The 15,487-nt window shown below is 41.7% G+C and overlaps 1 protein-coding gene across 1 annotated transcript in view; it reads left to right on the plus strand.

The window, feature by feature from the left end:
- Positions 1-15,487, plus strand: part of atp13a1 (ATPase 13A1) — an 83,597-nt gene that overhangs the window by 31,647 nt on the left and 36,463 nt on the right. Inside the window, exon 12 of the mRNA XM_052042082.1 lies at positions 11,210-11,330. Within this exon, the coding sequence (XP_051898042.1) occupies positions 11,210-11,330 (121 nt within the window). The remainder of the gene's footprint in view (positions 1-11,209; positions 11,331-15,487) is intronic.

Raw genomic sequence — 15,487 nt, forward strand, 5'->3', positions numbered from 1 at the left:
CTCCAGTGCTAATGTAAAGGAGATAGAATTATGATCACTATCACCAAAATGTTCACCCACTGAGAGATCTGACACCTGACCAGGTTCATTTCCCAATACTAAATCAAGCATAGCCTCTCCTCTTGTAGGTCTATCTACGTACTGTGTCAAGAACCCTTCCTGAACACTCCTAATAAACTCCACCCCATCTAAACCCCTCACTGTCTGGAGATGCCAGTCGATGTTTGGGAAATTAAAATCCCCCATCACAACAACTCTGTTGTTCTCACACCTTTCTAGGATCGGCTTCCCTATCTGCTCCTCAATAACCCTGTCACTATTGGGCGGCCTATATATATAAAAAAAAAAACACCCAGTAAAGTTATCGACCCCTTCCTGTTCCTAACCTCCACCCACAGATTCCGTAGACAATCCCTCCGCAACGTCCACCTTTTCCGCAGCCGTGACACTATCTCTGAGCAACAGTGCCACTCCCCCACCTCTTTTGGCTCCCTCCCTGTCCTTCCTGAAACATCTAAAACCTGGCACTTGCATCAACCATTCCAGCCCCGGAGCTATCCAAGTCTCCGTAATGGCCACCACGTCATAGCTCCAAGTATCGATCCAAGCTCTATGCTCATCCGCCTTGTTCACAATACGCTTGCGTTAAAATAGACACATCTCAAACCTGTCTGAACGCTTCCTTTCTCTATCACGCCTATGGTACTTACTCCTAGCTTCCTCTATTTGAGAGCCAAACACCTCTTCCCCAGTCTCTCCAGTACAGATCCCACCCCCCAACAATTCTAGTTTAAACTCTCCCTAGTAGCCTTAGCAAACCTCCCCGCCAGTATGTTGGTTCCCCTGGGATTCAAGTGCAACCCGTTCTCTTTGAACAGGTCATACCGGCCCCGGTGATCCAGAAAACTGAATCCCTGCTCCTTACTCCAATCCCTCAACCACGCATTTAACCTCCTCCTCATTCTGTTCCTGTACCCACTGTTGCTTAGCACAGGCAGTAATCTGGAAATTACTACCTTTGAGGTCCTGCTTCTCAACTTCCTTCCTAATTCTCTATAGTCTCTTTTTAGGACCTCATTCCTTTCCCTACCTATGTCGTTGGTACCAATATGTACCACGACTTCTGGCTGTTCTCCCTCCCCCTTCAGGATATCTTGGACGTGATCAGAAACATCCCAGACCCTGGCACCTGGGAGGCAAACTACCTTCATAAGTTTCTTTCCTGCGTCACAGAATCGCTTGTCTGCCCACCTAACTATAGAGTCCCCTATCACTAATGCCCTCCTCACTCCTTCCCTAACCATCTGAGCCACAGAGCTGGGCTCTGTGCCAGAGACAGCGCCACTGTTGCTTCCCCCAGGTAGGCTGTCTCCCCCAACAGTACTCAAACGGGAGTACTTATTGTCAAGGGGTACAGCCACAGGGGTACTCTCTAGTACCTGACTCTTCCCCTTCCCCTTCCCCCTCCTGACTGTGACCCAACTGCCTGATTCCGATGGTCCTGGTGTGACCACCTGCCTATAACTCCTCTGTATCACCTCCTCACTCTCCCTGACCAGACGAAAGTCATCGAGCTGCATCTCCAGTTCCCTAACACAGTCCCTCAGGAGCTGCAGCTCGATACATCAGGCGCAGACGTAGCCTTCCCGGAGGCAGGGAGACTCTGGGAACTCCCACATCCGACACAGTACAGGAAACGGCACTCATACTCCTTCCTTAACTCAAGTCACCTACCTTTCCTTGCCCCCTTACACCGAAGCCCCATGAGCCAAAGCCCAGAACACTCTGCTACCTCTCACTTAGCTACCTGCTCCGACGCTGCCCGCCGTATAGGCTGTTTGCTTTTTAAACTGCCCGCGCTGCGCCTGCGCAGTCCAGCCCCCACTCCTCCTGATTAAAACTTATAAAACACTTAAAACAGAACCTTATAAAAATCTAACCCTAATAATAACAACCCTATTAAAAACTAATCCTTATAATTAAAACCCTATTTAAAAAAAAGATGATGATAAAAACTTATCTGCTCCAAAGTCCTCCGAAGCGAAACCCACGAAGCCTCCGAAGTTTTCCTTTTACCACAGAAGTAATCTGACCAAATTGCTCAAAGTCAACAAATTTGGGAAAACCAGAGGCAGTTATTTGTACTCTTTGATTATTTGGGGAATTGCTAAATGACAAAGTTAATATTATTATAAGAGGAAAAAGTCAAGATTTTGTTAATCCAGTGGAAACTGAATGCTGGATCTGAAAATGTGATAGATACAGAACCTCAGCTACTTCGGGGGAAAAATAAAGGTGAAGTTGAAAAGGGCAATGGAATAGGAATGTGGTGAGATTTCCTGGCACAGGCCCAATAGGCCAAATAGATCCACCTTCTGTCCAAGAAAATTTCAGTCATTAAATTTCAGAGCTTTTGTCTTGGAACATAAGAACATTCCTGTAAATTGAATGCAGACAGCAAGGTTGTCAGTGTGACAGGGTAATGTAGTTAATAGCTAAGTATAGCAGTCCCCCTTTCTTGCACCATGAAACTAAAAAGACCTCTAAGTGGTTATTGGTAGGGAAATTAATTTTAAATGTCATTTCATCCTTGTAATATTTTGCTTAGTAATATTGTCGATTGGACACAAATAACATTGAATCTGGCAATACAAAACATTTGGGATGTTCAGAGCCAGGCCAAGTCAGAAATTTGGCCTGGCAAACTGTATCAGACAAAATGTGGAAAGTCACTGTGTTCCCTTTCATGAGTGAGTTATGGATTGTCATTTGTTAGTATGTAATCAATTACCTGACCATAGCAAAATAAGATATGAAAGCATCAAAAGATGTAACTTCAATTTTTTGAGGGGGGTGTAGGGAACACAGTGCAACTAAAGCAAATGGTTAGAAACTGGTGCAAGGAGACAAGTCTTCCTCATACACTATTCAACTGTTTTGCTGCCTCATGGAATACTCTTGCTTTGTAGTCCTTTTACCATATCCTTTTGGGAGCAAATTAATAAATACTCAAGAAGGGAGAGACTACAATAGCAGATGTACATTGGTCAGCAATAACTTACATTTATAGAGCACCATTAATGTAGCAAGATGCACTTCATCAGAGCATTACTAGTCAAACTTTAATATGTAGAATGTGCAACATGAAAGCAAGCTGTACTGGAGAATTGGCATACATGGGAACTTTTCAAGTGTGCTCACTGAGACTAGAAGCTACAGGGTTCTATTGGTGTGTACACATCTAGCAAAAGGGGCTCATGAGCAGTCTACTCACCCCAATATTTAAATTGAGAAGCTCATGGGTAAACATGGGAAGTTGCCAAATCTTCACTGCATCTTTGTTTGCCATAGATGAGGTGCTTGGAGAATGGCTAATGTTGCTTGGAGAATGGCTAATGTTGCTTAAGAAGGGCATCAGGGATAAGTTGGGTAACTAAAGGCCAGTGAGCCTTGCATCAGTGATATGGAAATGTATTGGACTAAGTCATAAGGGATAGGATTTATGTTGATTTGGAAAGGCACAAACTGATCAGGGCTAGTCAACATGGCTTTGTGGGAGAAATCCTACCACACTTGCTCTATTGAGGAGATGATTAGGAAAATTGAAGTCAGGGCAATAGATGTTATCCATATGGACTTCTCACAAGGTCCTGCATGGTAGGCTGGTTCAGAATGTTATGTCACATGAGATCTAAGGTGAGCTGGCTAATTGGATCCAAAATTGGTTTGGTGATAGGAGGCAAAGGATGCTTTTCTGATTGGAAGTCTCTGATAAGTGGTACACCACAGGGATTGGTGCTGGAACCCTTGTTTGTGGTATATCTTAATGATCAGGAAATGATTGTAGGAGGTATGATCATAAATCATCTGGATGATGTAAAAGTTGGTGGTGCTGTGTATAGTGATGAAGGTTGTCCAAGGATACAGCAAGATGTAAATCAGACAAAGTTGGGCTGAGTGCTGGCAGATAGAATTTAAACCTAATGAGTGTAAGGTGATGCATTGTGGGAATTCAGAGGGGTAGGACTTGTATAGTAAATGGTAGGGCTTTAAGGAGTATTAATGAGAAGAGGGGCCTTGGGGTTCCTTGAAAGTGGCAATGCAGGTAGACGGTGATGAAGGTGGCATGTGGCATGCTTGCCTTTATGGGTCTTGACATGGTATATGAAAGTTGTGACATTGTTGCAACTTTACACAACTCTGGTTAGACTGCACTTGGAATGCAATTCTGGTCACCACACTATAGGAAGGACATGGTTGTGCTGGAGAGAGAGAAGAGATTCACCAGGATGTTGCCTGGATTGGAGGACTTTAGTTATGGAGAGAGATTGGATTGACTGGACTTATTTTCTCAGGAGCAACAGAGGCAGTGGGGAGGGATGACGATAGAGGAACATAAAATAATAAGAGGCATAGATTGGTCAGAGTGAGAATCTTTTTCCTATGATAGTGGAATCAAAGGCAAAAGGGCATAGGGTTAAGGTGAGAGGAAGGAGTTTTAGAGGTGATTTGAGAGGAAAGTTTTAACACAATGGGTGATGTCTGGAACTTGCTGCCAGAAGAGGTGATGGAGTTAATTACAATCATTGCCTGAGACAGGCAATTGAATAGGCAGGGCATGTGCACACAGACCTAATGCAGGCAAATGGTATTAGTGTAGATGTGCTAAAAGGTCGGCATGGGCGCAGTGGGTGAAGTGCCCATTTCTGTTCTGTACCACTAACTCTGTCTTTTCCACTCAAATTCAACTTGCATTAAAAGTACAGCTATCCCATCTTCATATTCCCCTTTTATCTGATTTCCCCTTTATTTGCTATTCATCTAAACTAAGTGAGTAGGCAAAGATCTGGTAAATGGAGTATGATGTGAGAAAATGTGAAAATGTTTATTTTAGCAGGAAGGATAATAAATTACATTTTCTTAATGGTGAGAGATTACAGAAATTTGGTTACCCTGGTGTATGATTTGTAAAAGACTAGTATACGAGTCCAGTAAGTATTTGGGGAAAAATGTTATAATTTATTTTGAGGGAAATCTGCAAAAGTATGGAGGTCCTGTCTCAGTTATGCAGGAAAGTGGTGAGACCACATCCAAAGCATTGTGTAAAGTATTGTTCTCCTTACGTAATTGGTGAGGCATATAATATATACTGGGAACAATTGGTAATGTTTACTAGACTGATACCTGAATGAGTGGGATGCCTTTTGAGGAAAAGGTTGGACAGGCTGTTTGCTGGAGTTTAGAAAATGAGGGGGGACTTGGTTGAAAGATAAGGTAGTTTGTCTAAGAGTTGAGGGTCTGCATTAACTCTTTCTCAAAGGGCAGTGGAAGTAAGGTCATTTTTAAGACTGAGGTAGATTCTTCATAACTAAGGAGATGAGAGTTTGCTGTGGAGTTAAGCTTGCATGTGGACCAGCCGTGATCTAATTGCTAACTGGGCTTAAGGTTTTGGAAATGGGGAACTGCAAGGTGTTGGTGGGATTTGTGAAAAAGCAGCATAATTTTAAAGATGCCTGTGTGCTTTTGTAAGAGGTGGAATTGGGCAAAAATTGGCAGTACAAAGTGTCTTGGTTCACTTATTACAGTGAAGGTGCTATACAAGTGCAAGTTATTATTTAAGTTGAGGTGCTCATATACAGAAAACCCATTATAATAGTGTTGGTGCACCTACCTCCACAAACAAGGCAAGATCTGCTTTGAACTCTTAAGCTGCCAAGTTTTTTTTAATAGCCTCTGGTAAAGAATCTTTGTACCAATTGCTTTATGTATTGTATCAAGAGAAATACTTTAGTTCACAATCCACTTCCACCATCTCCCACACCCCTAAATGAGTAAAATCAAATGGGTATATAACATGGGTAGAGAAACAAAGCACTGCTGTTGCTGGAATATAGATGAAAGAAAAACACAAAATGCTGGAGGAACTCAGCAGGTCAGGCAGCATCCGTGGAGAAAAGCAGATGGTCAACATTTTGGGTCAGGACCCTCCTTTAGGACTGAAGATAGGAAAAGGGGAAGCCCAATATATATTGGGGGGGGGGTGGTGGAACAGAGCAGTGATAGGTGGGCAAAAGAGGGGAGGCAGCGTGGGCACGAGGTGGTTATAGGTAGATGCCGGTAAGAGATAGTGATGGAGAGAAGGGGAGAGCAGATCTACCAGGGGATGGGTCAAAGGTATGGAGGCAGGCATCCCATGGAGGGAGGGGAGGAGAGAAAAAATGGCAAGGAGAAAAACAGGTGCTAGGAAAGGGAAGAAAAGAAGCAGCAAGATTGGGTGGGGGTGGTGGTGCGGTGGATGGTTTACTTGAGGTTGGAGAATTCGATGCCCATCTTGTAAGGTCCCAAGGTGGAAAATGAAGTGTTGTTAACTGAGGCAGATTTTTCTGTCTTGACAACGTTCTTGCATCCCTTAAATCTCAATCTAGGCTCCCCCAACAGTTCTGTCAAATGAGTTGTACTGGTCAGGAAGGTGTTTGGCACTGCAGTCCGCTCCACTGCTAAGGAAGAGTGTTGCTGGTGCTTCCTATCCTAGATTGTTGTTCAGTGATTTGTATCGTGTGATGTTGCCTCTGGTCCAAGAGCCAGCGATTTATTAGAATCATAGAATGATTACAGCACACAAGGAGACTCTTTGACCCATTATACCCATGCCAGTGTGGGAATAATGGAAATTGGAGTGAAGTGACTGTGGATTTCTATATTAGACCAGAGATGAGACATTGAGAGAAATGGGAGAATTGGTGCTGAACCACAAATGGGACCGGGGTCTTGTTAAGTATCCCTAGTTGGTCTATCCCTGATTATAACATTGGTAGGGCAGTTATAATTACGCTTGTTATTTGGTGATTGTATTTTTCAAGTGGATGTAAATCTTGAGTTAAAATCTGACATGAAGTCTTCACTATCATATGATGGCACGGTAGCGTAGCAGTTAGTGCGACGCTATTGCAGTGCCAGCAATTGGGGTTTGATTCCCATTGCTGTCTGTAAGGAGTTTGTACGTTCTCCTGTGTCTGTGTGGGTTTCCTCCGGGTGCTCCGGTTTCCTCCCACATTGCAAAAAGACGTATGGGTAGGTTAATTTGGGTTTAAAATGGCGGTGCGGACTCGTTGGGCCGGAAGGGCCTGTTACCACGCTGTAAATAAAATTTAAAATTTAAAATTTAAATTTAATTTTTAAAAAAAATGTGATGTCTGTGTTTGTATGCAGTATCTGTGAAATGTAATTCTTCAAAAGGTAGAGTTCCTGGCCTTGCGGACCACAGCAGTTAAATAATGCACCTGCAGTATTTAACTGTTAATTATTGCTTGGTGACAGACAACCTATAAATGAGTCTGTTTGTTTCTTTTGATTTCTATATGTATGTATGTGTGTGTATATGTGTGTGTGTGTGTGTATATATGCGCACGCACACACACACACACACAACGTTGTTAATGAAAGCAAAATTCCTGTTTGTGGTTGCATAAGGCAACTGAGACTAAATTTATAATTCGTGCTTTTTTTTTTAAAAAAAAGCACAACATCCTACATCTTCAACACAATAATGTTCAATGATTTGAAGCTGTAATTATAAGATCTATTCAAACCTTGATGGGGTTGGGGAAAAGCTGCTGCACATTGTGCTGGAATCTGCTGCTGGATACATGCAGGTGTCCTCTGTTCTTTGTATAGAACTTTAAATCAGTGGGAACTTGGAAACTGATGTTTGCGCTTCTGATGATGGGTCTCCAGAATCGGTCAAAGGCAACACTGGGCAAAATACTTTTGCTTTGCTCCAGTGACTCGGATTGGATCCTGACCTTTAGTGCTACATGTTTGGAGTTTGCATGTTCTCCCTGTGACCACATAGGTTTTCCCCAGATACTCTGATTTCCCTCCACAGCCCAAGGATGTGCAGCTCACTAGGTTAGTTGACTACTGTAGGTTAGACCTAATGTGGCTGAATGGCGAATCTGGGTGAAGTTGATAGAGGACAAGGGGAGTGGGTGGGGGATTGGGGCTCATGGTAGTGTCTGGAGAGCTGGCACAGTCTCAACGGGCTGAATGACCTACTACATCATAAAGTATGAGAACTAGTATGATAGAATTACTAGCAATTTACTTGCTCTACAACTGATGTAGCTGCAGGTTTATCCCACTATGTCTCTTGAACTTCTTGCTGTTCAATAAGATCTGTCTAGTCTATGACCTAGTTTCACATGCTTGCTGTGCTTTTGTCAACCAAACTAACTGGTCATAGACTTTCACCTTCCCTGTATAGAAAAATGATAGGCACAATTTTTAACTAAAAGGAATGGTTCCTGAGTTGAGAACTTTGGAATATCTGCTGTGTTCTTGCCTCCTTACTTTAAAAGATTGGGATTTGTTACCCTGTGTTATCATTTTCTGCATTACCGTTGCCTTGTTCGCAATGTAATCTGCCGATCACCATGATTTGCTCTCCGTAATGATTCCTGCCTCCACCTCTAACTCAGCCAAATGTAAGGGAGTCTACTTCATCTGGAAAAAGCATCAAAGGGCTCTGTAGAAGTCTACTTGCCGCAATTTTGCCATGGTTATTTATACTTCAATCTACACTCTGTAAAATGCTGCCTGCCATTGAGTCATCCACAACATGGATGTTTGGGCTCTTTCCCGTTGTTTAGGTTGGTGATGGGGAGGGTTAACTGCTGCCCCAACTAATCTTAGTGGGACAACAGTAGTCATGTTCTGCCAGTTTCAGTATTGGTCCATTATTTGTCTTGTCTCTTGCAACTCATCCAATTTCCTAACTAAGTCAATTATTTCTCATGCATGGTTTAATTTGGCTAATATTTACATGCTTTCTGAAGGTTTGTATAAATAACATGCATGAACAGTACACTATCCCATACTTGAGTCACCTTTTCAAGAAATTCATTCAGATTTATTGGGCATGACCTACTTCAATAGTAGAATTAGAATCAGGTTTATGTTGCTTTGTGGCAGCAGTACAGTGCAAGACATAAGACATAAAGTAAGGGATCCTCTTGGGAAAGGTGATCACTGAGTTGGAGTTTGTATTGTTAGACACAAATTGAAATCTTGAAATTAAACATAATTACAAGAGCATGAGGAGCAAGTTTGCCAAGATAGTTGAGGAAATTAGATTAAAACACTTGCCAACAAATAATGGAAATCATTTAGAAAAATACTTCATTTTTTAACAAATATAAATTCCATTGAGGCATTAAAAATTACTTGTAGAGAATCTATGGCCAACTAAAGAGATTAGGGACAGTATTAAAAGGTTTGTAACGTTGATAAGCAGAGCAGCAAGCTTGAGAATTAGGACAGATTTTGGAATTGGCAACAAATAACTAAAATAATTGAAGGGGAAAAAGAATAAGCTGGTAAGATTTTTTATAAAGGCAATTGCAGGAGTATACTGTTTTGTAAAAGAGAGTGGAAGTCACTTGAAGGCAGATGTGGGAAGAATTACAATGGGGATAAGACCACAAGAGATGGGAGCATTGAGAAATGGCTGAGGCATAACAATTGTCTGACTTCACTATAGAGGACGACAGTGTTGGTGGAGAAAGGATCTATTGAGTGCATGGGTAATATCAGAAGGAAGTACTGAAGAAAGTTAAGGCACTTAAACCTGACATCCCCTGAGCCTAATTGTCTGTGTCCTAAGGTAGTAAACATGGATGCATTTGTAATTTTCCAAAATTCCCTGGATTCTGGAATGGTTGTAGCTGCTTGGAAGAAAGCAAATGTCCCACTTAAGTCAAGAAAGAAGGGAAGGAGAAAATAGGGAACCATACACCTGTAGCCTGATTTTGCTTTTGTTGGAAGAATTCTAGAATATTATTAGGAATGTGGTTATATGCCACGTGAAAGGTCAGGCAGTGTTGACATTGTTTTAATGAAACTGAATTTCATGGTTGACAGATCCACAGATATTTTACAATCCACAGATAAATTACAATGTCTTCCACATGCTTTGTCTTTTAAGCAATGCTCCATCCATTCTAATATATTAACAACAATTTACTTTGTCCAGCAAACCTTTGTGCGGCATTGCATTAAAAAATCAAGACTCCATGTTAGTTCCTCTTAACTACCCCAGCAGTTAACCCTGTAGTTAAGAGGAACTAATGGTGTGTCTTAATCTTTAATATGCTGCACAAAGGTTTGCTGGACAAAGTAAATGGTTGATAATAGAATGGATGGAGGATTGGTTAAAAGATGCAGCATATGGAATAAATTGTAACTTTTCAGATTGGCAGGTCGTATGAGTAGAATCCCAGAAGAGATGAAGGACCATGATTGAATCTGCTTCCATCACCCTTTCATTGATTACACTTCAGCTTATTAATAGATTTTCCTCATGCTTCCATTAATTACCCTCTTCCTCCTCTCTCTGGGACACTGAAGTAAGTTGTGCTGAGTCCTAGCAACTTGGCACTGGCTAAAGGTTTAAACCAGGAGTAAACCATGAACCAGGCACAGAAGAACAAGAAGAGGTCATTCAGCCCCTGAATCCTGTGTTACTTAAATTAGATCATGGCTCATTCATATCCTAACTGTATCAAGGTGGTTTGGTGCTACATTCTTTTGATACAACTGAAGTGATTGATAATGCTTTCTGTGGGAGAATGTTACACCCATTAAATGAAAAAGTGTAAATGGGGTTTTAAAAAAATTCCGGCTTCACTACCGAAAGACCCTGATTTTATGACATTAAAGTTGTGTACTGTTGTGGACTTGTCATTCCGTGCTGCACCACCCCCGCCCTCACCTCCAACTCCTGCAATCGGCTAAAAGTTTCTCTACATCTACCCAATAAATTGCTTAAATCCTACAAAATCTCAAATCATCCTTAACTTTCTGTATTCCAGAGAATACAAGAGATTATGTAATCTCTCTTTTGTAATTTAACCCTTGGCGTTCTGGTAACAATGGTGAATCTCTGCTGCACTCTCTCCAAGGCCAATAATTAGTAAGTATTCTGCAAAAGAAACAAATTTCCTTTCTTTTTGTCCCTTTATAACCTCAGATTGCCCCAAATACTTTACATCCATTGACAAATTTTGTCCTGTAACCATTGTTACAATGTAGAAAGGCAGTGGGTTGTAAGATTAGGTTCACATGTAAAGTATTGCCATCGGTTTTGCTATAAATACCAGGTTTTGCAGGTTGGTATCAGGACAGGAATGTTTATCTGCTGCTTCTCTTTCAGATGTGTACTGTACAGAACCTTTCCGAATCCCCTTTGCCGGGAAAGTGGAATTCTGCTGCTTCGATAAAACTGGCACTCTGACAAGTGATAACCTGCTGGTCAGAGGGGTTGCTGGACTCAGGTGAGCATTCTTTCTCATGCCAGATTTCTGTAGTCATCTGCTGGAGGCCTTGATATTTTCCTTGCATGCAATTTCATGGGTGCTGGCCACACTGCACTGCCCCTTTTTCCTTTGCTTTTTCATTCTCCTGCACCCTACATTCCCCTTAAAGCTCTGCATTCCTCTAATTCTGGCTCCTGTGTATCTATTTCCGTCGTCACAATGCTTTCAGTTGTCAATGCCCTAAGCACTGACCTTCTCTAAGCACTTCTCCCACAAAGCCTACCTTAGCCAAGTAAATTGTAACTAGTATTTTTTTGTTTGGCATGATTTCAAAGATCTTGTTCTGAAGAAATTAATATCTCCTGAATTGGACTCTGGGGGAGATCTGGCCAAATGGTTTTCAAAATCCTCAGGGTTTTTACAGCTCATCACTGCCCACCCATCCTCCCACGAAACGTTGTCATAGAAATATGTTTGACCTGGGAGAGCAAATTAGTGAAAGAAGGAGCCTGTTGTTCGGAAGGGATGGTGCATCCAGCTCCCTCTGCATTAACTCAGGCTCATAACCGAAGAGATGAGAGATGACTGGGGGCTCGAATGCAATTATTGATCTCAATCTACACGCTCATCCACATGAACTATAGATTGAAAGTACAGGGTTTCACTTGGTGGTAAAATTATGGAATGTAAAACTGTATTTTAATCACAGCCGTTGCTGCTTCAAGTCCAAATCTTCACTGAAGCCTTGGTGCCCAGAGTGAAGGGGACTTCGAGTGTCTTCTCACACTGGGCTCCACTTGCAGTGTGTTTTGACTGCAAACTACTGAAATGGTAATGTTATGATTCTTTGTGAATTTGCTAAGATGTGTGTGTACGTGGAAACGTACAAATTAAGAGCAGAAGTCAGTCCTTCAACCCCTCAAGCTTGTTCTGCTTTCAAGAAGATCCTGGCTGATTTGCTTGTAACCTCAACTCCATGTTTCCATCTGCCTGCAGTAACCTTTCACCTCCCTAATCAGGAATCTATGTAACCCTGCCTCAAAATATTCAAGGACTCTGCTTCCCTGAGGAAAACTTCCAAAGAGTCATGATCCTCTGAGCAAAAACAAATCACCTAGTCTTAAATGGATCATGCTTATTTTTAAATAGTGACTTCTGGATTCCCCACAAGAGAAAACAGTTTATCTGCATCCAACCTGTCAGGGCATGGGCTCTTGCAGGTTTTATTCCCCGCCCCCCCCCCCCCACCCCCCACAGTGGACACAAGTCTAAACTCTCCAACCTTTCCTCAAGATCTGTCGCACCTATTCTAGGTATTAGTCTATTAACCTCTGCACTGCTTTAACGCATCAATGAAAGACGTTGGTTCCTGAGATTGGAATCCTTGCTGCTCTCCAGGTGCTAACCTCCATGTGCAATAGGTAAAGTATTGAAATGGGTGCTCTTAAAGCAAGTACAGCAGGGGTTGGATACAGAGAAAAGCATTTTGTTCTGTATATCTGGTAAAGGATTGCAAAATGATACTTTCGAGGCATGTTAAGTGATGTGATTATACCAGTGTATAAATGAAGAACAAGGGTAGGCCACTCAATTTCTCAAGCCCCTCTGCTATTCAATAAGATCATCTCAACTCTACAATTCTGCCTGCCCCTTGTCAAGAACCATTTTGCCTCTGCCTTTTTTAAAAGAAAATATTCACTCCACTTCCACTGCTGTTTGAAGAATTTCAGACTCGAAGCCCTTAGAGAAATGTCTTTTTTTCATCTGTCTTTTATTTTTAAACAGTGAGCTCCAGTTCTAGATTTCCCTGTGAGAGGAAACATTCTCTCCACATCAACCTTCAGAAGTTTGTTACATTGCTGTCAGCAGAAAAGGCATTTTATAAGTTGACTCAGACTTCATAGTTTGTAATTACAGTGAAACTGCTGATACTGACCCTACTCTGTGCAACTGACAGAATCCTTGGGATTTTTGTGCACGTGTAGGTTATGGAAATCCCAAGCTTCTGTCAGTGATCCATTGCATCATTTCATCTGAAATTACTTGATCTGCTGTGATCTGTTTAAGAATTTTAAAAACAAAATCTTGTGCTTTTTTTGAGATCTGAGTAAGTTTTTAATGGCATTCTTATTATTTGGCAGCCCACCTAATGGGTTCTAATATGTTTAAGAGTGGTTTCATTTTTTTTTCAGTTTTAATCATGGCTGTGTCACAATCTTCATTTAATCTGCTTTGATTCTCTGTCCCTGACAATTCCCAACCAGCATGATATCATCACAGCAGCTGGGTGCCAGGGATTGGTATTGGTTTATTATTGACACTTGTACTGAAGTACAGTGAAAAATTTGTCTTGCATACTGTTCGTACAGATCAATTCATTACACAGTGCAGATACATTGAGTTAGTACAGACAACATTGAGGTAGTACAGGGTAAAAACTATAACAAAATACAGTAAAGTGTCACAGATACAGGAAAGTGCAGTGCAGGTAGACAGTAAGGTGCAAGGTCATAACAAGGTAGATTGTGAGGTCAGAGTCCATCTCATCGTACAAGGGAGCTGTTCAATAGTCTTATCACCATAGGATAGCAGCTGTCCTTGAGCCTGGTGGTTTATGCCCTCAGGCTCCTGTATCTTCTGCCTGATGGGAGAGGAGAGAAGAGAGAGTGACCTGGGTGGGTGGGGTTTTTGATTATGCTGGCTGCTTCACCAAGGTGGCGCGAGGTATAGACAGAGTCCATGGAGGGGAGGCTGGTTTCTGTGACGTGTTGGGCTGTGTCCACGAATCTTTGCAGTTTCTTGCAGTCCTGGGCAGACCAATTGCCATACCAAGCCGTGATGCATCCAGATAAGATGCTTTCAATGGTGCATCAATAAAAGTTGGTGAGTGTCGAAGGGGACATGCCACATTTCTTTAGGAAATTCCAAATTTCTCAGGGATTCAATTCAACTGATACCTGACAATAAAGGCCTCAGAAAAGGAGAAATTCTTGCCAAAGAGATTGCTCAGTCTTTGTGGATAACTTCTTACAAATCAGCACAGAGTGCTGTTTTGCAACGAACTTGAAGTCTGGGACCTAAATTTATTGAGCAGTGGGAGTATTTGATGTAATCTCCAATCAGTCTAATCAACCTCTCCCCTCTGAACTGCAGCTGTTGGATTTATAAAACATGAGCAGTCATGTACCCTTGAGGTGCAAATTCACAAATGAAAACTTTTTCTTCTTAGTAACCCCTAAACAAGGGGACAAAGAGGTAAGCAAAACTAATTCTAGGGTGATTCCAAACAGTTTTCTGTAGCCTAAATAATTTGGGAGATCTGCTGACCCCAAGCATGATCCCAGACATGGTCTTCCGCTGGGGGTCAGCTCCCACCACATTGTTGTGACCCAGTGTGAGTAACCAGCTTTACTCCAAAAATGGCTTTGTACCAGAAGTCTGGCACAAACATTCAAAGGGGTAAGGATTGTTAAATTTATTATTTTTTTGAAAGCTAAAGCTCTCTTGCAAAGTGACCCTTAAAAGTAATTAAATGCATTTAAATTTATTGATTTCAATTTTAAGAAGGTCAACTTTTATCCTGGCCTGAGCTGACAAATCTATAAAAGTTTGCTGCCTCTTTTGGACTCCATGAGGAGTCCATTAGCACAGGGCAGGTGTCCAGGGCTTGGTTTGAAGGCTGAGCCTCTGTCTACGCGCTGGAATCCCAAGCTTGTGCTTGATTAACTGCTTAAGGACTGATGGATTAGAGAGCATTTTCAGCTTTGAAACAGGAGATCTGAGACCTCTCTTACAAGAGACTGGTTAACTGGTAAATTTTTCTTGGTGGCCAACAGTGACCCCTAGAGAACTTTGTGGAAATTGCAGTCAAACGTAAATGAAGCTGCAGCAGCTTTTAATTTTTTTCAATCAGTTTTATTTTTTCCTTGTTTCACACCACTGAACATCCTGATTTTGATTTATATTCCTTTGCCTGGTTCCACCTCCTCCACTGCTTTCTCTGAAGTAAATGTCATTTGCCTTTTTTGTTGCCCAGGTCTTTAATCTTCTTTAAAATGCAGTTTGTACTTGTGTTACTAGTCTGTCTTCTCATTTATTTTGTTTTACTAATCATGTTGCTATATTGAATAAAATAGTCTCTTTATTAGCCAGATGTTAAATTTAATTGTTGGTGT

The sequence above is a fragment of the Pristis pectinata genome, chromosome 31, assembly GCF_009764475.1.
Source record: "Pristis pectinata isolate sPriPec2 chromosome 31, sPriPec2.1.pri, whole genome shotgun sequence".
NCBI classification, from domain to species: Eukaryota; Metazoa; Chordata; class Chondrichthyes; order Rhinopristiformes; family Pristidae; genus Pristis; species Pristis pectinata.